At 39.3% G+C, this 26,935-nt stretch overlaps 1 protein-coding gene across 2 annotated transcripts in view; it reads right to left on the bottom strand.

The window, feature by feature from the left end:
* Positions 1-487: 487 nt before the first annotated feature.
* Positions 488-26,935, bottom strand: part of FBF1 (Fas binding factor 1) — a 43,465-nt gene continuing 17,017 nt past the window's right edge. For both annotated transcript variants that reach the window (XM_070934615.1, XM_070934616.1), the window contains exons 12-30: positions 25,378-25,511; positions 23,762-23,861; positions 23,245-23,676; positions 22,551-22,628; positions 21,555-21,652; positions 17,530-17,588; positions 16,410-16,565; positions 15,363-15,463; positions 14,188-14,394; positions 13,860-13,967; positions 12,662-12,801; positions 12,141-12,259; positions 11,197-11,319; positions 10,102-10,287; positions 9,636-9,812; positions 7,981-8,118; positions 6,493-6,631; positions 1,040-1,170; positions 488-679 (exon numbers count right to left, since the gene is read on the bottom strand). In XM_070934615.1, coding sequence (XP_070790716.1) covers positions 596-679; positions 1,040-1,170; positions 6,493-6,631; positions 7,981-8,118; positions 9,636-9,812; positions 10,102-10,287; positions 11,197-11,319; positions 12,141-12,259; positions 12,662-12,801; positions 13,860-13,967; positions 14,188-14,394; positions 15,363-15,463; positions 16,410-16,565; positions 17,530-17,588; positions 21,555-21,652; positions 22,551-22,628; positions 23,245-23,676; positions 23,762-23,861; positions 25,378-25,511 — 2,710 coding nt within the window. In that variant the 3' untranslated portion in view covers positions 488-595. The remainder of the gene's footprint in view (positions 680-1,039; positions 1,171-6,492; positions 6,632-7,980; positions 8,119-9,635; positions 9,813-10,101; positions 10,288-11,196; positions 11,320-12,140; positions 12,260-12,661; positions 12,802-13,859; positions 13,968-14,187; positions 14,395-15,362; positions 15,464-16,409; positions 16,566-17,529; positions 17,589-21,554; positions 21,653-22,550; positions 22,629-23,244; positions 23,677-23,761; positions 23,862-25,377; positions 25,512-26,935) is intronic.

Raw genomic sequence — 26,935 nt, 5'->3', positions numbered from 1 at the left:
TATTTAAATAAACATTCTTGCATTCCTCCTTCACGGTTAAACTCCATAATCTCTACACTCTGGATTGCCTACTCCAACTTGAATCAGCTTGACCTGCTGTTCATGTATGAAGGAAATCCTTGTAGTCTCATGATTCTGGGATAGAAGGGGAACTGAAACTAGGATAAACTGCTTCTCAGCAGTAGCAGTATTTTGGAACAATCTCAATGTCTTATATTATGTGAGCTGCTGAAAGGCATCAGATTGTGGCAGGATATATGTGCAATAAATAAATTAAATTATTACAAGAGACAAAGGTGATGTGAAAATATATTGGGGATATACAAAGACAGACCACTGTTCTGAAGGACCATTCTTCAAAGCCAGCTAATAGGCAAAGAGTTTCAGCAAAACACGAAACTGTTGATCTGCCAACAGTAGTGTAAGGAAACATTTAAAAATATTTATTTTACAAAATATAGCTTCTGCCTAAATTGAATTTGGCAGTTATTTATGTGCTTGATTTCATGTTAACCATTCAAAGTGATAACATCATTTTTTTTTATTTGGAGGAAATGTGAATCTTGGCACAGCTATCTTTAGGACTGATCCTCTCTCATGCTGATTGGAAGGAAGTCTTATAGGAAGTTCTCTTCAAGGTTTCTAAAAAGAACTGCTCTTCTTCCAAGAAGTCATGATCCTATTAGAAAAAACAAAAACAGAATGAAAATAGTGAAACGGCTCAAAAGTGAACCAAAAACATATAAGCTTCATGACCACGTATCAGAATTTCACTGTCCTTCCCATTTCCATAACTTGGTGTTTCATGCAAATTTTGAATTCAACTGAGCTCTTTTTCAGATAATAATTTTACCTGAAAGACAGTGAAATAAAATTAGATGAAATTAATGCTAAATAGAATAGTATTGTTACATGACTGCAAGATGGGTTGCATATAAATTTAAAAAATAAAATAAAAACAGCTGTAAATTATAATCTCAGGACAGATGTTAATGTTCTCAATTCATAGTAGACCAAAAGCTGGACAATGTAATCTTACTCGTTCAGCTGTAATTTTATGCAACACCAATTTGGCACATAAATCTGCTGTATCTGGTCTTGGAAGTCCTTGAGAAGCTCCGGTGTTTCCAGGGTTGACTTTAGGTGGAACAGTAACTGGAAGAGGCAAAACTGGGAAGAAAAACAAGTTAGATATGGTATATAGTCATCTGTGTCATCTACACAGATATTTGTATAGATCAAAGAGGCAATGGAACAATGAAACAAGTTGTAGAACTCTCTTTTTATTTTGCTCTTTAGTTACTTTTTAAAAAATGTAATGAAGCAACGTTTAACTAAATTTTCCCTATTAGCTTTGTTAGGGTGTGTGTAAAAGGTATTTGTTGCTTGTGCAACGAGCAGAGCAGAAACACACAGGGAAGGAGATAAACGTCCAGCTCTTGTGAGAATAATACTTTATAGATAACAGTCTCGGTGTAAGTAAAACAGTCCAAGGTCATAAACAGTAATATCAGTCCAGTAAGTATCTTCCCTTACCAAAGCAAACAGACTTTAGTAACTCTTGGTATACAGTACCATATAACAGACTCAGTAAGCAACAGGATACAATCAGGTATCTATCCGGAAGAAGCAGGAAGAACCAGGAAGAAGGAACGCTTCTCTGTGCTGCTTATTTATGCACTGTAGCCTAATTACAGGGTTCAGCAAACCCTGATTACATGGCTCAGTTGTTTCTTAAAGAAACAGATATTGCCTGACCAACAAGTTAGGAGTAAGCTGCAAGCTGAACCTAACATTCTCCCCATTGGACAGGACAATATACACAATAGCTACAGAAACAAAAATACACATCCAAATCATACATTGTACAGTGGTATCAGTTACATTTCAGATTCTTAACCCAACTCTTTCACAATAATTGGTGTGTTTAATGGCACCTTGCGCTTTGGTAAAACTATCGGCAATATTGTCCTCTGATGCGCAATATTCCAATGTAATCATGTTATCCTTAACACATTGCCGAACATTCAGATAACGTATATCAGTGTATTTAGTTCTTGTCTTTACAGCAAGATTCGTTGCCATTTTAATGGCTGCCTGGTTATCTTCATAAACCGTAATAGGATAATCCATTTTGAATCCAATATCTTCCATCAACTGTTTATAATAAATCAGTTCAGTACATGTAAGTGATAGACAAGAAAACTCCGCTTCCATGGTAGACAAACTTATGTGTTTCTGGCAAATTGATTTCCATCCAATCAGGCAGTTATCCAACATGATTGCTATTCCAGACGTAGATTTTCTGGCAAAACTGGCATCAGCATATGCCTTTAATATCATATTGGCATTTGGTTCTAAATACATAGCAAAATGCAATGTTCTTTTAAGATACCTAAGAACACGTTTAGCAGCCTGCCAATGCCTATCAGTAGGCTCTGAACTATATTGTGCTAGTTGATTAACACTAAAAGCTATATCAGGCCGTGTCCAGTTGCTCAAATACGACAAACTGCCTATTAATGATTGATACAGTTCTTTACTGAACTGTGGACTCTGCAAACTATCCTGTTGGAATTCTTGTGCCATAGGAGTCTTGGCAGGTTTACATAATTCCATCCCATATTTTTTCAACAATTTGCAGATTTTATTAGATTGTGAAATTTTAAATCCTCTAGATGTTTTCAGGATATCCAGCCCTAGATAATGCCGTATATGTCCTAGATTTCTAAGTTTAAATTTTGTTTGCAACTGACCGATAATCTCTCTGGCCTCAGCGTCAGTTCTGGTAATTATGGCAATGTCGTCTGTAAAGAGTAACAAGAATGAAACACATCCATCCTGTTCTTTTTTAAACAGACATTTATCTGCTACGCCCTCATAGAACCCAATGTTATGTAATTCCTGCACTATACATTGGTTCCACTCGTAACCTGATTGCCTTAAACCATATAGGCTTTTTTGTAGCCTCCAACACTCAGTTCTATCCTGTGTATCATAACCAGGAGGTTTCTTCATATATATTGTATGCCTTAACGGAGCGTTCAAGTAAGCTGTCTCGACATCTATATGAGTAATTGAGCATTTATTTCTAGCTGCCCAAACAAGCATCGTTCTCAAAGTGCTCGCTCGTAAACTTGGAGCAAAAACCTCATCATAGTCTCTATCTGTCTGTGAGAACCCTTGTGCAACAAGCCGAGCTTTATGGGTTACTACCCCATCTACACTTTTCTTTACCTTATAGACCCACCTACAGCCTATAAGTTTCTCATATGGTGGTATTCTTACAACTTCATAGACACCAAGCCTCTTCAAAGAATCAATTTCTCTATCCATTGCCTCTTGCCAGGCTTTTTGCTCCTTTTCTGGATATAATTTTATATCATGATAACTGGATGGTTCGATATCTACTTGGCAAACCACTGTGGCTTTATAGCGATCTGGTGGATGCCGGTCCCTGGAAGATCGTCTAGGCATAACAGGACTAACATCAGGTATATTGGGTTCATCCTCCCCTAACCCTGATTCCTGTTCCTGTTCTTCCACCTTAATAGATGGTTTATCATCCATCTCAGATGAACTATCATCAGGAATATGGTCTATCTTAACATCCACATCTGTAAAACCATAGTCTGCTTTTTCTAACCTGTCCCAGCCTTCATGTTCTAGGAATTTAGCACTAGCGCTACACAAAACTTTTGTTGTTCCTTTTTCCCAGAACCTATAGGACCTATGGTTAGCCTCATAGCCAACAAAAATCATTTTCTTTGCTCTCTGTTGGTCCTTCCTTCTCTGACTAACTGGTATATGCACCCAGGCTGGTGCACCAAAAGTATGTATATAACTTAAATCAGGCTTCCTGCCGTGCCATAAAGTAAAAGGAATTTTTCCTGTAGAGGAGTGCACCACATTATTTAAAATATGATTGGCACATAGTATTGCTTCTCCCCACAATTTATCAGGTAAACAAGCATCAGCCAGCATAGTCCTAGTCATAGCTTGTAGGGTCTGGCCTCTTCTTTCAATATATGCATTATGTTCTGGCCGAAAAGGGGCAGAACGTTTATGCTGTATCCCAGCATCCTTCAAAAACTTAGCCAACTGATGGTTAGTAAACTCAGTTCCATTGTCAGTAACAATGCATTTCACCTTAAACCTCTGCTTCCTTTCAACAAAACGAAGCCAGTTTGTGATACATTGGAACGTATCACTTTTGGACTTCATAAGGTAGCAAAAACCATATCTGGTAAAGTGATCAACTATACTCAAAATATAGCATGCTCCCCCTAAACTGGGTTTCTTTGACCCTATTAAGTCTAAAAAGACTACCTCCAAAGGTTTAGTTGTTTTAAACCCATTGCAGCGGTTTGCAGGTGTAACTTTGCTTTTATGCTGGTTACAAGTATTACAGTTCAGGTATTTGCTGCAAGCTCTTAATTTTATGCCTTTAGACTGCTTAACAGTCGAATTCAACAACCTGAAATTCAGATGACCAAGCCTTCTATGTAATAAATGTAAGCATTCATCATGAGGCTTTACATTTCCAAATTTAGCTTTTGACTGAACTAACAGTAATGACTTATCCCTAATGACAAAAAAGTCGTTTTCTAATTCTGCAGTAACTACAGTGCCTTCACATTCCAGCAAACATTTGTTGTTTTTAAAAGTTACTGTAAACCCAGAATGTAGTAATGACTTTACAGATAAAAGGTTATATTTCAAACTAGGGATATAAAGCATGGGTAAAGGGTGCTTACTAATAGAACATTGAACAAGTCCCTCCCCAGCTACAGTCACATTCCAGCCATTAGCTAATTTGACCTTTTTAGTACTTTTCTTCATATTTAGAAACAGTTTTCTGTTTTTTGTTATGGATTGAGAGGCACCACTATCAATCACCCACCAATCATCTTTTATATTATTAGATGAACTGGTTGCTAAATTACACCCTTTCCTGGGTTTAGCAGAGTTTCTAGCAGACACTTTCTTATTTTTACAATATTTTGCAATGTGCCCCTTAGCCCCACATGCATAACAGCGTTTAACAATATTGACATTCTCATATACAGCTTCCACTGTTGGTTGCTGTTGCATCCTTAACTGGTCTCGTTCTTGCCTACGTTTGGCCTCATCCAGTAACCTACCAGTTATACTGGCCAATGTTAGTTCATCTCTAGACAATACTTCTAATGATGAAACAAAAGAGTCATAACTGTCATCCAATGATGAAAGGATAATATAAACTTGCTGCAGTTCAGTAAACACAAGGTCTTTCTCATGTAGCTCCTGGAAAAGCCCTGTCATAGAGTCCAGGTGAGCCATCATGTCTCCTCCTTTCTGAAGATGTAAGCGAAATAATTTCCGTGTCAGGTAGATATGGACACCCACAGAGTCACGAACGTAGAGCTTCTTTAGCTTTGACCAACACCTCGCAGCAGACTCTTCGCCCCGGAAATGGACAAGTTGCTGGTCTCCCAGTGTCAGGCCAATGATGCATAAAGCACGCTCGTTGTCCCTGTGAAACTTCGCTATCTTTTTGGCATCTTCTTCGTCAGCAGCATTCAATGCAGTTATGTCCGGTGGATTATTAACCATGTCCCACAGTCCTTCTTTTCGCAAAAGTAGACAGCATTTTGTGGACCAGGTAACATAGTTTGTTCCATCCAACCGGGTTATGGTAGAATAACTTGTACCTTGCTCAAAAGCCATCATCTTGACTACTACACCCACTGCCTGCACTTCTCACTTCCACAAAAACAAATTAAAGAGCCCTGGAACGTTCTGGGCCCATAACCAATGTTAGGGTGTGTGTAAAAGGTATTTGTTGCTTGTGCAACGAGCAGAGCAGAAACACACAGGGAAGGAGATAAACGTCCAGCTCTTGTGAGAATAATACTTTATAGATAACAGTCTTGGTGTAAGTAAAACAGTCCAAGGTCATAAACAGTAATATCAGTCCAGTAAGTATCTTCCCTTACCAAAGCAAACAGACTTTAGTAACTCTTGGTATACAGTACCATATAACAGACTCAGTAAGCAACAGGATACAATCAGGTATCTATCCGGAAGAAGCAGGAAGAACCAGGAAGAAGGAACGCTTCTCTGTGCTGCTTATTTATGCACTGTAGCCTAATTACAGGGTTCAGCAAACCCTGATTACATGGCTCAGTTGTTTCTTAAAGAAACAGATATTGCCTGACCAACAAGTTAGGAGTAAGCTGCAAGCTGAACCTAACAAGCTTATTGTCAGATGCTCCTCTGTATTTTGAGGGCCAGCGTTAAGAGTGCCAGGACCACTTTGTGTGGAAGAAACTGAAATTTGTGCTCCAAGACCCACTATTTAAATAATACATGAATTAGTCCCCCTCTGTCCCTTCAGTGAAAGTCATTTACATATAAAAGTCCTTTAAAATACATAGAATGGAATTTTACCTTCTTCCTTTATTTTGCCTATCAAGAATGCCCATCCCAAATGGCTGTGCAGGTACTTACAATGCACGTTGGAGATTAATTTGTCAGGAGTTCCCGATAATGGCACCTGAGCCATGTTCTGAAATGCCCGTGGGTTGCTTGGAAGTTCCATCCGTAGCTGTTCAAGCTGCCTCCTCTGGTGTGACAAACTGAGCCGCTCCTGGCTCATTGCAAAGGAAGAAAAATATTGTAGCAGTAGGCTCTGGTGTATCATACCTCAACCATCTCATGCTGAGCAGACCATTTTTAAATTTGCCATAATTTCTTAGATTATCAGAACAAACTGTAATTTTCCAATTTAGGAAGAGCTCCGGAACCCGCTCTTGCTTAAGAATGATTTTTTTCAGATGTGCAAGTTGTGGTCCGTTTTGGAAAGCTGCAGTATGACCAGCAGCATCTATGCTTCTGAAACTTCAAGCCCTTTTTGGTGAAATTATGTTACAGACTGTAATACAGAAGTTATTAGAAGCAACAGCTCTTTGCACTGATGGTCTATTCACTTTCTAGGCAGTTTAAGAGGCTGGTACGGACTACTAAAACCCATCATAACTTGAGACCAGGTAGCTATGGTGTCTTCTGTTCGCTATTTATCACTTCTAATTTTGGGAGGCAGCCTTCTGATCTTTCTCAGCTTCTTTATCTAAGCATTCAGTGTTCCACAAAAAATAATTATGAGATATACATGTACACTTTTTTTTAATAAAAGCATTTGAAAGTGCTCAACTCCATTCTGTGATAGCACACTTGTATAATCTGGAGATAAATTAATCTGTAAAGTAAGAAAAGGATTTAAAAAATAGTGTGCCTATGTACCTCTTAAATCTAGGCATGCTGTTGCTTACCTTGACTTCATGCAATTTTACAATGAGCTGATCTGTTTTACTATTATTTTATTAAATCAAATTATAGAGCCATGCAATTAAAATGCAACACAAATCAAAACAGCATGAACTGTTTTCATTCAATAAAACAGGATTGTCTGATTTTTGTATTCTGAGGCATATATGTCAATATTTGGATATCCTATACTTTCAAACATTGATTTAATATGTTAATTGTATTTTAATTCTGTTTTTAAGTATTTGGTCATCTAAAGGAAGCCTTAATAAAGGTTTCTCTACTTTAAAAATTGCTTCTCTTAGATGACAAGATAAGTAATAACAGAATAAATATAATAAAATAAACAGTAATAAACAGTAATAATAGTAGTCCCAAAGGTGTTTTTTCAAGAGGCAACTGGACTTTCTTGTTATTCTTTGAAAACATTTCGTTTCTCGTCCAAGAAGCTTCTTCAGCTCTGACTGTATAGTGGGGAATGGAAGGATTTATATTCCTTGCAGACAGCTGGTCATTTGCATTCTTCAACGTCTTCAAAGAAAAACCAGAAAGTCCAGTTGCCTCTTGAAAAAGCACCTTTGGGACAACCATGACCCGAATGACTGAGAATCTCCATGGACAGTAACTATAGTCCGTAGGAACTGAAAATTTCCATAGGTTGGAAGAGATTACCTGATGCAAATGTTCCTCCTGCTGTCTGAGCCATTCCATTTGCTGCTGCAGAGTCTGGAGTCTGGCCTGATGTTCAGATTCTACCTTCTTGGCCTCCACCAGGGCTTTCTCTCCTTCTTCATACTTGTGAGAGGACAGCTTTAGGGCAGAAGGAGCAAGAGCCAGGTTTTGATCTGAGCTACAGTCTTAAACCTGTTTTTGCCTTAGGATTTAACCTGATATAATTGCATTCATGCAGCATGCTAAATAATGGATTGTTTGTGGTTTAGCGTGTGCTATATAGCCACACACAATAGGAACGCAGTGGCTCAGTGGCTAAGACGCTGAGCTTGTCGATAGAAAGGTCGGCAGTTCAGCAGTTCGAATCCCTAGTGCCATGTAACAGGGTGAGCTCCCATTACTTGTCCCAGCTTCTGCCAACCTAGCAGTTCGAAAGCAGGTAGAAAATGCAAGTAGAAAAATAGGGACCACCTTTGGTGGGAAGGTAACAGTGTTCCGTGCGCCTTTGGCGTTTAGTCATGCCAGCCACATGACCACGGAGACGATAGCGCTGGCTCTTTGGCTTTGAAATGGAGATGAGCATTGCCCCCTAGAGTCGGGATCAACTAGCATATATGTGCGAGGGGAACCTTTACCTTTACCTTTACCTTTATATAACCACACAAGAGTTACTTAACTGAGTATGACCCTGTCCATTATGTATTAGTCTACAAATTATTGTTAAAAATAAAGGTGGAATGTAAGAAACCAGCAGCAAGTTGTGACTGGTTTTATACGGTATTCATAGAGCATGTTTTTATCTTAATTGTGTCTGATGTGTAGCATATTTATTATACATCTTCTAGTGCATATTTTTCATGATGAAAGTATTTGTAAATTTTTGGGGGGCTAATTTGCAATATAGCATCTGGTTTAAATGACATCATTTTTGTTCAATAACCCACATGCTATTAATGTTAGGCCACAGTTCTCTGACCACTTTCCTTCACATGTCTGTCTTCAACAAATCTTAGTTCATTAATCTGAACTTTCCCCACATCTCGAAAAGTGTAGTTTAAGGGTAGTTTATCACCCTTGATAGGTGATAAAACCTGGAGATGCAGATGTGGCTGGATTTTCCCCCTTCCCCTTTCCTAGGGAGTCATATTATGTAATTATGCTGTCTGTGGAAAACTTGGCTTTAAGATTACATACTTAAGGTTCTCTTATAAAATCAACCAGGACAGATTAGTTTATTTTCAAGTAAATGACTTTCAGCATTACAACCAAGAGTCACTGTGAGGTTTTCCTCTCTTTTCATTATAGTAAATCGGGGAAAATCAAAAATGCAAGACAGCATTAGGTGCCTTCCCCAAAAACCACCTGCCAATAACTCTGCAAATGTGGCAATTACACTATTTAGTGTTTGGATTTGGAATCAGTAATTTAAAAGCTTATTCCCTAGCTTTCAAAGGAGCATATTACAGATTCTTTAAAGACTGTTTGCTGACCAAGGCTTTTTTTTTTTTTTTTGGCTCCTATGATACAATCCAGCCTTTTTTTTATCTGATACATCCAGAAGTGCCAGGATATGCAATTTCCAGAATATGTAGCCTAGCTGAGTCATATCAGCTTTTCTTGCTTGAATAGTGGATATAGAAAGGCAGTTTCTCTACCTTGCTCATGCTATTGATTTCATCTGCCCTCTGCTTGACATGCAAAGCTGTTGCATTAACTCTTTCTTTCTCCAGTCTCAGCTCCTGTTTCTCTTGCTCTAGAAGCTCTCGGTCCCTCACCAGCTGCTCCTCCCTTGATCTCAATTCACTGGATTTGATCTTCAGGTCTGCTTGTTCCTAAGAGGAGGAGGAGGAAAAATAGCTGTAGAGATTTGCTATTTTATATTTCTGTTTTATACTGAATTTAATCCACTTGCATCATATTTTTTAAAAAACACTTGAAAAAAGACCTTTTACGCAACACTTGGTATTTCCATTTCCATGTCAATACAAATGATAAATAGTTATAATTGCAATCTAACCACTGCTTCAGTGCCCAAATATTCTTCTGGACTCTCTTCCCAGATTGTTCAGTAAAAAGACCGTCTAAGAATTAATTAAAGGGACAAAGATTGCAGCCCTTTACCTTTGCAAGACTCATGATGGCCCCTTCTCTTTGAGAGTCAATTTGCAAAGCCCGGTCAACCTCCCGCTCTGAACGTTCCTTGCTCAGCCTCTGCTGGACGTGCAGCTCTGACCACTCTGCCGCCACTTTACGGCGCTCTTCGGCACATTTCTGCATGACTGCTTTCTGTTCCTCAAGCAAAGAATTCTAGGAACAAGGAACAGGAGAAGGACCGGGAAATCAGTGTTGTTTTTGACAGCACTACAAAAAGTGAACCAAAGCAAAAATCATATCATAAGGCTGGAATGGACATTGGAGATCTTCTAGTCCAACCCCACTGCCCAAGGTAGAAGTCCTTAATCCATCGTGAACAAATCGTTGCACAAAGTTTTCTCGAAAAACCCCAGTGATGGAACATTACTCCAGGAAGCAAGTTGTTCCATTGACTAATAGTTCTCACTATCAGGAAATTTCTCCTTAGTACCAGGTTGGATTTCCCTCTGACTAGCTTTCATCCATTGCTTCTTATCTAGCCTCAGGTACTTTGGAGAATCAATCAAGCCCCTCTTCCCTGTGACAACTCACCCCAACCACAAGACCTGTTATAGTCACTTTAAAAAGGCTGCTGCAACTTTACTTGGCTTTAATTGATGTATCTTGATTTTTTTCCTCATAGTGTCTTTGAAAGAAAAGTACTTTTTCTCCTTGGAACAGAATATGAATTCTATTTTAAATCTTCTCTGCTTCCATTATAAAAATTCTCTATAAATCAAGGAATAGCTAAAATATAAATGGAAGTACAAGGATATTGCTCTTGAGTTTTTTGAGTTTCTGTACAGAATGTATTTATGTACAATATGGTTCCAGATGGGTGGATTCTAGTATTATAAAGCATTATAAAAACTACCGTGGAATTAGTCAGCTTTTCCTTATGCAGTAAAAGCAATTTTAAAAAATCAGAAAAGCAGTGAGGAAAATATGGGAGAATAAAAAGTGGATGAGGATATCAGATTCCTCCTTTTAGTAAAATTCAGTAAATGACATATACCCAGTTGCATTTAGTCCTCACTTCACAACATACTCATTAATCACACAAACAACAGGAGCACTTCTAACCTTTGCCCTCTCTAACTCTTCCCTCTCCATGGTTAGTTGCTGGGTCATGACTCTTCTCTGTTCCTCCAGGGAGCGCTGCAAAGATTCTACTTTGGCTTGTTCAGTGGTGACCCTCCAACGTTCCTAAAGCAGAAGAACACATTTGTCAGCTCCCAAAAGGCTTAATCCACCTCTAAGCAAGATAGCATGTGAAACAAGCAGGAAAGGCAAGCATAATTAGACTAAGCCACCCCAAATTCCAACTGGAGTTTTCTTTTGAAGTCCTTCTGTGTCACAGAAGCAGTACCTATCCAAAAGGAAAATATTTTCTATATGTCTTAATTAATTGTTAATGGAAACACTATTTAAAACTGCAAGATATACCATTTAAACCCAGCATGGGCAATTTGAGAAAATCTATTTATATGGATGTTAGGAGTCAAAAACAACTTGATGACAAGTAGTAATAATAATATAAAACCTTGACCATTATGTAATACTAAGAAGATAGTTTGGATTATAAACTCTTGGGTCCTTTCTTACAAATGCTGTTTGTCAAGTGTAACATTAGCTTGCACATTCTGTGCAGATCTGCAAACCCCACTCTTCCCAATACACAACACTTAGCTGTAGGTTATCTGTCATTTCCTTACATTGACCTTCCCAGGAAATATTCAGACTTCGTGACTGAGGAAGAGTCAGGGGAAGAACTGGGGAAGACACCTGCCAGTTGTTAGAGAGAAAATTCACTTCACCTAACTCCATTCTGACTCTTATCTTGAAGGGATAGTGACCGGATATGGCAATCACTCGGTATAGAAGCTCATTAAGATCTCTGTCACAGTAAACATTAAAAAAAAAATTAAATGCTAAATCTGAGTAGTCCTAAAGTTAAAAGTTGCCTTCAATTCTCACATTTCTGCCGCCACCAATACCAACCGGGAGCCAGTTTAGCATCAGCTCACCTGTTCCAGAAGGCGGGTTTGCTCGTTTAGTCTGGCCTCCATCTTAGAAATAACCTCCTGTAGCCGGCCTCGTTCATCTTCCATGTCTCTCTGTTGCCGGTTCAAACGGTCTTGCAAAACTTTCAAATTGGGACAAGGAAAGAATTAGCACCTTTTTGCAGCCACCGGGGTGGTAGGCAGAACTTTTTTTGGGGAGGGGGGGCGCGTGGCGGTGGCGGGGAAGCAAACTCAAAATCCTCAAATTCTTGAACTAGAACATCTGCACTGATTTTCAAAAAAGTTATCATGATCATGGAGATAAGACAGAAGACGAGGCACTTCTAGAGGAGCACTTACCCTACCCCCCCTCCCATTATACTCCTATGCTACTCAGCCATATGATCCACCAGGAGCAGCAGCACACCTGTCTCAGGACGAGGGACAGAATAGGACATTATTACAATAACATGATTGAAATAGGGTGCCCAAGAATAAGAGTTGACCTAGAGCAACTAGGGTCCCAATCATCAAAAGGCACATACCCCTAAGCTGCTCATCTCTTTGGCGAGCTCCCATCTCAAGACCTTGGTGGGTAGTATGATGAGTGGCCTCCACCTTACTGGCAAGATCATTCAGGTTGCTGGAGAACTTCTCCATTTGGTCTATAATGCCATTCAAAGACCTGCAGGAGGCAAGCAGAGCACCACATTGCCTAGCCATTTCCATGTTTCTTACTGACTTCTCATAACAAAAGAATGAAAATCAAAAGTACCTTCAATAATGTATACATTATTTTGTTCCCCTGGATATGAACCAAATCACTTCTGGGGACCTGGGCTCATACATGACTTTATTTTTGAGCTGTAGGCTTCTGCAACTTAGCAATTGATTTGTAGATTTCTGTATCCAAATTGCCCATGTGGCATTTCTGGTCAGCGTTGCTGGAATTATTGACTTGAATACCTTTTAATACAGCCTTAAAACTCTTGGTATTTTGCTCTAATATGGACTGCACATGTCCATGGATGCAGTCAAAGGTACCCCTCATCCTTTTTCTTTCATAGGAGCGCTGTAAACTAAAGAAGCGAACTGTGGAGCTTATTCCACTTACCAAGTCTGCATTGATTACCAGATATAACTATTTATGCCCCTTATAACTGGGTATAAGTTCCAATCGGGTGAAATGCTCCCGGTGTTGGACCGGATCACCCGATCTGGTAGCGATGGCGGCGGGTGGTTCGGAGAACCAGTAGCAAAAATCCCTGCCCCCCCTCTGCCCAGCTGAGCCACGCAATCATCAGAGGCTTTTTAAAATTATTTTTAAAAACATTTTTTTTACAACCTCTTCGGCCAAAAAAATGCTTTTAAAAGTAAAAAAAAAAAGGCTCTGATGATCGCGCGGCTCAGCTGAGATCGTCAGAGGCTTTTAAAAACATTTTTTCTACAACCTCTTCGGCCAAAGAGGTTGCAGAAAAAAATGCTTTTAAAAGCCTCTGACATCAGGCAACACAGCTCAGATCGTCAGAGGCTTTTAAAAGCATTTTTTTCTACAACCTCTTCGGCTGAAGAGGTTGTAGAAAAAATGGTTTTAAAAGTTAAAAAAAAAAAGTTGCCCATGCCCACTCAGTCACATAACCCCCCCCCCCCCCCAAACCACACCTACAGAACCGGTAGTAACAAATTTTACGTTTCAGCACTGTTCCAATGCTCTAATGCTTTAAGGTAATTAGCTCCTGTTACCTGGTGTAAGAAGTGGCACTGGTCACTGCATCAATCTCCTGACTCTTCAGTTGTTTCAACCGTTGTAACTGCTCTTCATGATCCTTGCGCATTTCCAGGATGGACATCCTGCAAAAGTCCAAAGGGCCATAATCAAACAAACAAACAAACACTGCTTCTTAATTTATTTCAATGTATACATAAAGCTTGGCTAAATGCATAGAGACTCAGATTCAGATTTGTCAAACAAAACAAGCTTACATGTTTGACTTATTGCTTCTGTAAAGCGTAACATAACCATCCGTTCAAAGTCTAAGAAAATTTCTTTCATCTTCCCCCACAATATTACCGCTGAAGTTCCTGTAGGCGATCAATTTCTTTGGCCTTTTCCTGCTCTAGCTCAGTCAATCGACGCTGATGCTGGGCTAACATCTCCGATTTCGCCTGCTCTGCGCTCTGACAGCAAGAAAGGTATTGTGCAACCAACTCCTCATTTTCTTGCCGGAGACGATCCTCACGCTGACGATACGAGTCCTCAACCACCTTCACACGGTTCCTAGCTCCCCAGTTGGCAGTGTTGGGGAGAGGGGAAGAATGCAACATATTTTTGTGCAGCCATGGGAATATTTTCTGATGATCAAGTCTACATTTAAAAGGAGCTGGCATGATCTTGGAGCTGGTTTCATGTTTGAAAACTGTGCTCCTCATATCAGTTTACACCTATGTTTTCCTTGCCCTTCCCAAAAGTGGTATTATCCAGACGTACGTAAACCACAATTTCTTTGTCTAAGCTGTCTATACATTTCAGGAATTGAGCCTGAATATATCAAGATGGTACCAGGTTGGAAAATGCAGATAAAGATAGTAGGAGAAATAACTTTTCATGTATATTTCAGGTATATTTTTATCTGCTGCTGTTTGTGTCTTAATGGTGTAGTTTTATAAACTTTCATGCTAGGTTTTCCACTTGCTCCAAAATATTCATGCTCTGTTTGGGAATGACAATGAACTACAATGCAAGGATATAATTAAAGCATTTCAATAAAGAACCCTGGTCCTCGGAAATAAGACCCAGACAGAATTCCCTAAAATATTCCTGAGAATTTGAAAGCAGGAATCTAAATCAATATAACCTTAGCTCTGAGTAGGATAATACTAAAATTGGGAGTATTTGATAAATGTGCATTCCTCCTAGAATACAATCTCAACCTCAGTCTCAAGGATGGGACCTCTTCTAAATAATAATAAAAAAAAATCTGTCTCGATTCTAAATTATGAGAAGATTCTATAAAAATAGCTCTTGTAACAATAACCCACAAAGCCCTGCAAACATAGAAACCGCAAGAGTTCCTGCTTATGGGACTTCCAGTGGTGAGGGGATTAGTATTTATATTTAAGCGTCCCCTTCCAATTTTCCATGTGGTTCCCACTTCATAATTTTTATATATGTAGTACTTTATATATGTAGTACTAGACATACTTCAATAACCTTTAATAATCTTGAGTGGTTTCCTCCATTTCTACCTGTGTGCATTCTCAATAAGTTCCAAATCCTCTTGGTGACGTCGTTGTAGACTTTCCAGCAAGAGTTTCTGCTGGTTCTTCTCCAGTTCAAGTCGCCTTACCTGAAATGTTTTTTAATAGTTATTTTTAAAGCATGTTTAGGAAGGAAGGGAGGGAGGGAGGGAGGGAGAGGGGGAAAGATCACAATGTAGAATAAACATAACTGTAATATAACATAAACTTGATAAGAATGGTGAAAAGAAGAGGAGGCAAAACCTGCTCCCTATCTAATCATTCTGAGGGAGCAATTCAAACCTCTTCTTGCAGAGAATTGTGAGATAGCTATATGTGTAGATACTCGAAAAGAAAATAAGTGTGTACTTGTGACCATGCATAGCATTATGGTTATCGAGGCGTATGTGAGAATGGACATCTGCTTATAGGAACAATTACAAGAATGCAATATGTGTGCATGAAAGTCCTGACTTGCTCTCTATTACTCTAACTATTGGTAGAGCTTCTCAATTGCAAGCATAGTCCTTTATCAAATAAAATAAAATAAAAATAAAATAAAATTTTTGCAAGTCTTTGATATATAAACCAGTGCTTTTGTATTAAAAGGAGACTTCTACCTAAATTTTTTATTTCTAAGAAGACCCATTTCTATCTAAATCATATGAAGAAAGATGCAGGATATGTTTACTGAAAAGAAGGACTAAGGGTGACATGATAGCAGCGTTCCAATATCTGAGGGGCTGTTAGAAGAGTGGGTCAACCTATTCTCCAAAGCACCAGAAGGCAAAACAAGAAACAATGGATGGAAACTAATCAAGGAGAGAACTAGCTAGAACTAAGGAGAAATTTCCTGATAGTGAGAACAATAAACCAGTGGAATGACTTGCCTCCAGAAGTTGTGGGGTGCTCCATCACTGGAAGTTTTAAAGAAGAGATTGGACAACCATTTGTCTGAAATGGTATGAGGTTTCCTGTTTGAGCAGGGGGTTGGACTAGAGGACTTCCAAGGTCCCTTCCAATGCTGATATTCTGTTATTTGCACAATGCCCTTACCTGAACCTCAAGCTCAGTGAGGCGAGTCTGGGCACTCAAAAGCTCGGCCTGATAGGTTCCCAGGGTCTCTCGGAGCTGCGCTTGCACTCCCGCCATTCTTTTTTCATAGTCAGCATTATTAGGTGAGCTCAGGAGATGGGGTTCCGAGATCAGAGCCTAAGAAAGAACGAAAAATATCATAGCTTTAAATATACAGCATAGTTTTAAAAAGGTAGACATCCTTCTCTATTCCACTTTATCGATTACCAATTTCATAAAGGTTTCTGGAAAACCTGTGCAAAGTTTTGTACTCATTTCACTGGTTTTAATAAAGGGAAGTCGGGTGTGGAGTCTCCCCTAAGTACCAAGAGCTATGAAACCTTTTTAGAAGCGATGTAAATAAGTGTTTCTAAGACATAAACTGAAGGGCTGTGTAGTGAATTTTTCTTTCTGCTTCTCCAGGTTTCACAAGCAAAAAAGGGAAAGTGTCTGCAGCTCCTTAAAACCTAGTGTGCCTTTCTGCACACCTGAGCTATAGCTGCGAAGGTCAGATGTGCAAGCCTGGGAAAAGATGGAGATGCTGGTTTGATGTGAGTGGCTGCCATTCCAAAGCACCTTTCTCCCTGCAAATCCCCAGAGCCACGCATCCGGAATAAACATACATAGGAGTAAGTCTTAATTTACATAAAACTAGTCAAGGAGTGAATTATACAAGAAAAAAAAAAGGAATTCCTTTCCCTGGATATTTATTTAACCGCAATAGGTAGGTTATTATTTGAAATTATTTAAATCAGGATGCTATAGAAGTTCCTTCTGGGCTAGAAAAAAAATTGAGAGCATTTATTAATATGAATGTATGCTTCAACTGATTCTTATAATTGGAAGGGAAAGAAACTCCTCTAGATTATTATTTGGGTTTTTTATGTAGCTACTCCAGAACTCAAGGCACAATCTTCTGGACTAATGTTTCTTCTTAACATAGGCAAAAAAAAAAAAAAGAAAAAAAAAAGGAATACATTTGCAAAGTCCAGGAAGCACAAGGTCCAGGATACTACAGATAACCAGATGTTGAAGAGATATACTAATTTATCATTCCTGCTGATATTCATTATTTAAAATGAGTGCATTACTCCACACCTACCTGGGAATTAACAGGAACCTTAGTAATTTCTTGATGTCCTTGCCAAAAGGTTGCAGATGCTGAAATCCAAGCCACAAAAATATCAGATGTAGTAACCAATTTAGGTTTCTCATTTCAGAGAAACTGAATTATAGGGAGAAAATATTGCTATTAAGAGCACATAATGTCCACTGTTATTTATCAGATTTAAGAACTAAGATACTTGTGGCCTTCATGCTATTTCCTGCAGTTCCTGCATAGCAATCACTGTGTCTGGTATCCTGTAATTGACTTGCATTTTTGGATTAACGTCTAGAAGAGAGGCTGCTTAGACAAGCTAGCTCTTCCTGTTTACTCTTGCAAAGTTGTAAGATAACAGGGAAGAAAGGCAAATTGAAGATAGCGCTATTAAAAGTGGAGCCAATAGAGCAGCTCTTTGTAATTCCTCCCTGGATAAGGAAAAGATTTGAGATTGCCCACAAGTGCTCCAGATAATTGCACCTTGCAAGGAGACTGCAAGACTGTACTCTGAGACAGGTTTAGAGCTCTGGGAGCTAAGGGAAGAGACATTCAGCAGTCAAAAAGACACTGAATTCACGTATTAGTTTTCTAATCACCTTTGGAAATTGCTTGTTAATTGCTTTTCAGCTATTAGAAATCTTTGGAACATCAAGTCTGCGGATTCTGGGGGAATCTCCTTCAATTCTTAGCAAAACAAGTGTCAGCCCCGGAGGCGATCTTTTTCTTTGGATCTTCAGGGCTGCCACACTTAGTGCTGTGGAAAAGTGGGGGGGGAGGTTGTATGGAGTTGGTGGAGATATATAGACATAAGAACATTCTTTTCTCTGGGAGTCAAAGGCGTTCCGCCTGCACCTGGGGAGGCATGACTGAGGGGCATCTCCAATTGGGACAGTGGATTGATTGGACATGTGATGGACATGTGGGTGCAGGGGAAAGAACTTGGACTTTCCTTTGGGTGGGGAAAACCCAGGAGCTTTCAGATTTGGGTTTTCCCAGATGTGCCAATATGATATCTCTAATAAAATGGAACTTTGAGGAACTGCTTGCCTCAGAGTCTTATTTAGTTGGGGGTGTTACTTGGAACCCTGACAAGAAGTTTTAAGTACAAGTTTAAGGACTGATTTTTTAAAAAAACAAATAGCAAAAGATTGAATAGAACTTTGTTTTGGGAAAGTTACAAATAGACTAAAAGTCCAGATGGATTTGATTTTGGATTTAATTATAAGAATCCTTCCCATGGGAAAATGCTTGTGTTTTGAATTCTTAAAAAAAACAAACCCAGGATAGGACACTAGATGGAACTAAAGATTTCAATTTAAAGGAGAAGAATGCTTAGTCTGAATTTACCAATACGGAATGGAGTAAAAAATCTTAACATTGGACATAATGACTGTTTTTGAACCATAGATCCAGAAGTTAATTTTAAGAGTATCTGCCTCTATAAGTAGACTATGTTTAAAAGAAAGACTACAGTTGTTACTTTAGTAACACGGTTGTTAAATGAATCTGGCTTCCTCGTTGACTTTGCTTGTTAGAAGGTCACAAAAGTGATCCCATGATCTCAGAGCACTGCAACCATCATAAACACATGCCAGCTGGCCAAGGATCCAAATTTTCCTTATGTGAACATGGGGATGCTGCAATGGTCGCAAGTGTGAAAAATGGTGATAAGTCAGTTTTTTCACTGCTACTGTAACTTTGAACAGTCGCTAAATGAAAGTCGAGGACTGCATTTGATCAAGGTTAAAATAGATATCCTGCAAGCCCTTGATGGAATTCTGTGGACATCAGGACTAAAATGACAAGGCTTTAAAGATTTGATTATAGCTAAGAGATGGGATTTGGAAGAAGAAATCATTTATTTATTTATTTTCTTTACTATATATTTTTTCTTTCTTTTCTACTTTTCCTTGTGCTCTTTTTTTCTTTTCTTTTTTTCTTTTCTTTTTGGGGGTATGTGTATTCGTTTTTTTATCATTGTAATTATAATTACAATATTTTAAAAATAAAATTCCTATGAAAAGTTGTGAGATCACAAACTTCCTGCTCTAACCCTAGTTAGATAATTATTTCCCTCTTTTGTCTTAGCTAGGTACTCCATGCAAAATAGACACTTAACCCTCATAAATATGTAAGCTGTCCTTGCTGGTGACTAAAATAAATAATTCAGGGAGAGGGAGAAGTTGAAGGGATAGAAGACCTGCTCAGTAAAGTAAACACTTTCATAATTAATTCCATGGAATTTCCTCCCTACTGCTTTGGCTCACCACTGGAGCTATAGAAGAAATCTCTCTGATGCTCTAAACCAGGGGTATCAAACGTGACGTATCATGACTTTTCCCCCCTTCGCTAAAATGGGAGTGGGCGTGGCCAGGGCATGACGCATCCAACCCGCGGCCCCCAAGTTTGACTGCTGTAAACATAGAGGTCATGTTAATAAACATTTAAAGATGCACCCTGACATCTTTTCCTGTGTACAGTGTACAGCCTCTTCAATATTCAACTTGCAAGTTCTAAATTAGCTGGTATGGAGTGGAGAAGAGAACTTAATAGAGAAGTAACAGAGATGGAAGGAACTAAAAAGTACTGTTCTCTTATATTGCAGAGCAGGGGGGTGGACAATCATTATACCAGCCATGAACTCTTTCATTCCATCTTCCAATCGTGGACCAGCTAAGATTGAGCAACCGATTTGGCAGCAAATCAACAACAAAGGCTATTTTGTGTAAAACCAAGCTCTCAAAGAAGAGATGCATCAATTCCCCAACGTGCTTAAGACATCTATTTTGCTTAAACGCTACTCACAGGTAGTCCTTGACTCATGGCTACAGTCAAGCCCAAAATTTCTGTTGTTAAGTGAGACATTTGTGAAGTGAGTTTTGCCCCATTTTACAACCTTTCTTGCCACAGATGTTAAGTGAATCACTGCAGTTGTTAAGTTAATAACACGACTGTAAAGTGAATCTGGCTTCCCCATTGAGTTTGCTTGTCAGAAGGTCGCAAAAGGTGATCACATGACCTTGGGACATAACAACTGTCATAAATGTGAACCAGTTGCCAAGCATCTGAATTCTGAACACATAAACATGGGGATGCTGCAAAGGTCGCAACTCTGAAAAACTCGTAAGTCATATTTTTCAGTGCCATTGTAATTTTGAACGGTCACTAAATGAACTGTTGTAAGTCGAGGATTACTTGTACATCAATACATTTTAAAGAGGCTGTAAGATTTGCCCTGCTCCCTTCACTGGATTATAGCTCCACTTCCTGCAGCTCTCCAAAAGACTAGAGTCTGGCTCTTGGAGGTATTAAATACTTCCCCCTTCCCTGTTATACTCAACCAAGAATGTCTTCCAAAGGCTTTCTAAAAGCAGGAACAAATGAAGTTTACTGGAAAGATCAGATGCAATAGTACAGTGTCACACCCTGGATGACAGAGTTGTAAGAGAATGGCAGGAATGGATCTGAGGTAGATCTAAAGCAGAGATATGTCTTTGAGCCAAGAGCCATTATATTAAATGAAGCTCCGTTCCAATAAGAGGAAATGGAGGATTTAAAAATATGATTTAACTGCAAATGTAATTTAGTTCCCCTGTGTTTAATCATGTTTCACTTAAATGTACAATTTGTTGGCAACATTTAGAGAGAATTTGCAGACCAACCTCAAGATTTTCAGGAGCTGTGTAGTAGGGGAGTGGGGGTGGGATAGATTATGTACTTCTAGCCCAAAGAAAACCGATGAGGAACAAAGAAAGAAATGAAGATAAAATCAGGATGTTTGCATCTCACTCTGTAACTGAATCTAACAGTACTCATACTGTGTTACTGTGTAACCCAAGCATGAAATGTTTCTATCATTGTTTCCCCCCCACCTCCCACAATGAAAATTAAGCAGCTTGCCTTGAAAACAAGCCAGTAGAACAGGCCATCTTATAACATTATTAGATGCCTCGTCTATCAATGATGACTCTGCTATAATGTGAATGTACATTTCTTGGATAGTCCGGCTGGAGCTTGAATCTTACCTCTTGAAATTGTATCTCCAAAGGGAGTCCCTTTTCTGGAATCAGATGGAAAAGGAGGGGCACTTTGTTCCTGAGATCTTTCCCAAGGAACGAAAGACCTGAAGTAAGCAGAGGATGGTAAGGTTAAATGAGAGAGGAATCAAATGCAGTTTCTCATTTTTGGAATAAGGGCTGTGAAAATAACCCTTCGAAGCCAATGAAAATAAGGTAGTCGCAAGTGGTGGAGTCCCCTATGACTTTGTTGCCAGAGCCAACTGTCTTTTGGGAAGGGAAGAGGGGAAAGTATCCTGACCTTGCCTTTCCAACATCAGTGCTCCAATTAAGGTGAAGGCTAAATAATGACTATTCTGCCAGATTTAGCCAAACATCTGATAAGTATCTGATCCAGCATTCTGTCTCCTGGTTCATCAGTTAGATCTGTATTTCTCAACCTCAGCAATTTTAAGATGTGTGTACAGGTAGTCCTTGACTTACAACAGTTCATTTAGTGACTGTTGGAAGTTACAACGGTACTGAAAAAAGTGACTTATGCCCATTTTACAATTATGACCAATGCAGTATCCCCATGGTCACGTGATTTACATTAGGAAGCTTGACAACTGACTCAAATTTATGACGTTGCAGTGTCTTGGAGTCATGTGATCTCCTTTTGCGACCTTCTGACAAGCAAAGCCAATGGGGAAATCAGATTCACTTAACAATCGTGTTACTAATTTAAGAACTGCAGTGATTCACTTAACAAATGTGGCAAGAAAAATCGTAAAATGGAGCAAAACTCACTTAACAAATTTCTCACTTGACATAAATGTTGGGTTCTATTGTGGCCGTAAATTGAGGATTACCTGTACTTTAACTCCCAGTATTCCCTAATGTGAGAGCTCCCTTCCACCAATATGCTGCAGAATTTTGGGAGTTGAAGTCCACACATTTTCAAGTTGATGAGGTTGAGAAACACCGAATCAGATGCCTTTGAAAAACTATCATGCAAGTTCTTACTCCAATTGTTCCAATCTGGCAGGTTTATCTGATGTGGCAGCAGATCGATGTTGTTCTTGAGTGGAGATTACCTGTTGGCTGATAAAAAGAAAACAAAAATGTGAATTCAAACTGTCATGTGTTAATTAAAGCAAAGATCTGGCTACCTTGAATGGGAATGGCAGAAATCAGTCTAACACATGCGGAGACCATCAGGATTTGGAAATCTGCATTAAAGAAACTACTTTCTTGCTCCTCCAGTATAAGCTACAAGATCTGTCATGAAGGAGGACGACACATCAAATACTGATGATTACTTTCCCTTAAGTACCCGCATGGAATATACAACTTGATATATTGTCTATGGAGATTCTCAGTCATCCAGGTCATGGTTGTCCCAAAGATGCTTTTCCAAAAGGCAACTGGAGTTTCTGGCTTTTCTTTGAAGACGTTTCGCTTCTCATCCAAGGAGCTTCTTCAGCTTTGAAGAACTGAAGAAGAGTTGAAGAAGCTTCTTAGATGAGAAGCGAAATGTCTTCAAAGAAAAAACAGAAACTACAGTTGCCTCTTGAAAAAGCACCTTTGGGACAATTTGATATATTGAATTTATTTGAGACAGTGAAAGTAACTGACAGCCTTTGAGAGGAAATGAGATTTTTCATTTATAGAAATTGAAAAATGTCAAGTGGACAAATGAAAAGCCCTCTACTCTTACCTGGTGGGATGATCCCCATGTGTCTGAACATCTAAGGATCCAGATCTCTTCTTCATTTTCTCCCGTGTTTGAGATATTTTTTGAGACAATACGTTATTCAGCCAGCTATCACCATCATTCTCAGCTGGTTCTTTCTTCTGAATGACTTCTTCAGTAACTTGTTTGGTTGTCAAAGGACCCTGGATGGTGGTTGGAAGTGGAGGAGGAGGATGCTTAGCTTCTGAAGGAAATGATGGCATATCCAATGTGGTTCCTCTTGCGCTGCTTTTGCTAGGTTCTTTGAGTGGAGATGATGGTAGCAAGTCACTATCTTCATCTTTCAATCCCAGCCAGTCAGCCCCAGACTTGTTGCGTACGGGACTGTTAGATGCTGAGGGGGAAGGCATTGATCTCTGTTCTGATTTCAGGTCACTGAGGTTCTCGGAGGAAAACCTACAAAAGTTTTTGCCAAGTGAAAATAATTTTAAAGACAGACTTATGGGATCAAAATCAAAAGGTTAACCTGGCCTACTGTTACCTGACAGACTGCCGTCTCGACCTCCGTCCCTCTGGAGTTGAGGCCATAGTAGGTTGGTAGGCGCCAAAGGTGAAGTCATCTCCCAGAGCATCTTCCTTATCTGTACAATGGCATTGGGATATATTTTTTAAAAAGAAAACTTTCATGCTGCTGTTGTAAATTTTAGAGTCTCCAGACTGAAGCCCAAACAGGTCAAAACAGAAGATAAAATATAATGTGGAGATTGTAGATCCCCCACCGGGATATCAGTTTTCAATTCTTAAATAAGTGTTGTGGCCTGTCAGCGGCCTGTGTAGATTGTAGCTGATTCCGACAACGAGGAGACTGGTGTGGTGCTGCACCAGCAGCCTGTGCAGCTGGTGCTCGAGTTGGACAGTGAGGAGGCTGGAGAAGATGTGGTGCCAGAGGCAGAGATTCAGCCAGGCCCTTCAGAACCTCCAGAAGCTCCTTTAAGTGAAGAGGATGAAGAGGAGGAGCCTCTTCTCAATGCACGGGTGCGCAGAGCTGCCAAAAGGCAGGAATGGCTCCTCAGGAGGAGGTCTCCTCGAGAGTAAGGCTTGGGGCTAATTGGCCACTCCCTTAGCCTATTTAAAAAGGAACGCCACTTGCAACAAGCTGTAGAGAACAACTTTAGTTCACTCTCCTTCGTGTCTGCAAAATTGCTTCTGGGCTTTCTGCCAACTCTAGTAAGAGTGATTATCTTATCTTAGAATTCTGGTAGGCTGTTAAGACAGTTCATTAACAGCCTTTGAATGATAAAGACTAAGTTATTTGAGTAAAATAAGCTTTGTATAGAGTTTGTGTGTGCTCCATTCTTTGGGGTCCGTAGCTAGGGCAGAACAATAAGGAAATAAAAAGAAGAGCTCATGGATTTTGGGTAAAATGCAGTGGTGGGTTCCAACCGGTGTTACCACCGGTTCTCTTCACACATGTGGTTTCTCCGGAACCGGTACTTAAAAATGCTTTAAAAAGTAAGAAAAAAAAGTTCCGACAATCGCGCGTCGCTCAGCTGATCATTGGAACTTTTTTTTTTTTTTTTTTTTTTTTTTACTTTTTAGGCATTTTTTTTACTACCAGTTTGGGTGACTAGGTAGTAAAAAATGATTTTAAAAAGTAAAAAAAAGGCTCTGACGATCACAGCTGTGGTGTGCAATTGTCAGAGCCTTTTTTTTACCTTTTAAATGCATTTTTTTACTACCGGCTCAGGCGAATAGGTAGTAAAAAAATGCTTTTAAAAGGTAAAAAAAAAAGGTTCCAACAATTGCGCGCCACAGCTGATCACTCCCCCTGTGCGCTGTTCTACTTACCTTCGCAAGCCTTCTTTTGGTGTGCACTGCGCGCGCATGGGCGTGCCCACACCTCGCATTTGGTTGGTGGTACGCACTGTTTGGCGCACAGCACGCAGCCAGCAAACTGGTAGTATACCGGTTCAGATTTCACCACTGATATGAGCCTCCAGTAAAACATCAAGCAAACACATGAGGTAACAAATTCCTTCTTTTTTTTCAAACAACAGATACTCCTTCAGGTTTCTTATGCAGATAAACAACACCATAATTATTTCAACAAAAAAGTAAGAGTACTGTTTGTATGATAGCGGTCCCTATCATGCTTACCTGTCTGCTTCTGATATTTCTTATCCAGCTTAAACTCTTTCGGTTCTCCTGTGCTTGGTCGCTCTAGCAGCTTTTTTGCTGTTCCTAGACCCAGCAAGTCATCTTGCCTTGCTCGCACAGGACCAGATTCTTTTCTTTAATAAAAAACATAACCAAACGATGTTATGAATTAAAGAAACTGAGGATGACAGAAAGAGAATGGCTTTTCTCAGGATTTCTATGTTGTATTCCAGCTTTTACTTCATGGCTGACAAACAGCAGACTGAAACTCATAGGTGGTTTCTGCTTAATGCTAAGAAATAGAATACTTGATGAGAGTTTCCAGAAATCCATAAAAGTCTGTCTTGATGCCACTATACCAAGTAAGAGATTAGATGCGATCTACAGACTACACTGGGAAATTTTCTTCTCTTTCCTCTTAAGTAGGACTGATCAGTGGCATTGTTTGGGATATAGAGCCTTGGTGGCGCAGCAGACTAAAGCACTGTTAAGTGCTGTTAAGTAACACCAGCTGCCTGCAATTACTGCAAGTTCAAATCTCACCAGGCTCAAGGTTGACTCAGCCTTCCATCCTTTCGAGGTAGGTAAAATGAGGACCCGGTTTGTGGGGGCAATAAGCTGACTTTGTATAAAAAAGAACACCACTTGGGGGGCTGAAAGCCCTACTAAGCAGGTATATACAAAAGTATGAAGGCTATTGCTTAACACATTGTAAGTTGTCCTGAATCTCCGGAGAAGGGCAGCATATAAATCGAACCAATAAATAAATAAATAAATAAATAAATGTAATGAACCCGTTGTTAAGCAGAACATCATGATTGCCCCACTTAGCAACAACAGTTCTAGAAGTCCCAGTGCAATTAAGCAAATTGCCAGCAGTCATTGAGACATCATGTGATAACTTGCAACCTCTCGCCAGTTTCCCCATTGATGTTGCTCATCAGAAGCCAGTTGGGAAAGGCATGAATGGTGATCATGTGACCGTAGGATGCTGTGACTATCATAAATGTGTGATGGTTGCCAAGAGCCCAAATGGCAACCAAGTGACTGCAAAGGTGCTTGGGATGGTTGTATGTAGAAGAACCAGTTATAAATCACTTTTTTTTCAGCACTGTTATAACTTTGAATGGTCTCTAAACGAATAGTTAAGTGATATAATCAACAATTGGGATTTTTAAAAAGAGGTTAGTTAATTCTTAATTAATTGGTCCTTCTGTTATGCTACAGATAGTACAATAAAATCAATGGTGGTAGTATGAAGTTGCTCATAATTCATCCTTCTTTATTCAGCTGACCTTCATCTTAATGGAAATGCAGTTGCCAGATTTCCCAGGTTTTGATCATGCCAATTAGAGAAAGGTATTTTAATTTACTCCTACTATGAAACTATTGTAGTATTTTGCATATCCAATAATGCCATGATTCCTCTTCCAGAGAAAGATATTAGTGGCTCATTTTATTTTATTATTTGTCAAATTTATATGACTACCCACCTCACACAAAGTGATTTTGGATGGCATATAATAAAACTAACAATTAAAAATGTTCTGCAAAATGT

The sequence above is a fragment of the Pituophis catenifer genome, unplaced genomic scaffold (assembly GCF_029215685.1).
Source record: "Pituophis catenifer annectens isolate HBS135680 unplaced genomic scaffold, rPitCat1.0.hap2 SCAF_2, whole genome shotgun sequence".
Taxonomy (NCBI): Eukaryota; Metazoa; Chordata; class Lepidosauria; order Squamata; family Colubridae; genus Pituophis; species Pituophis catenifer.
The sequence above is the reverse complement of the archived record's forward strand: the minus strand, read 5'-3'. Positions and strand labels throughout refer to the sequence as shown.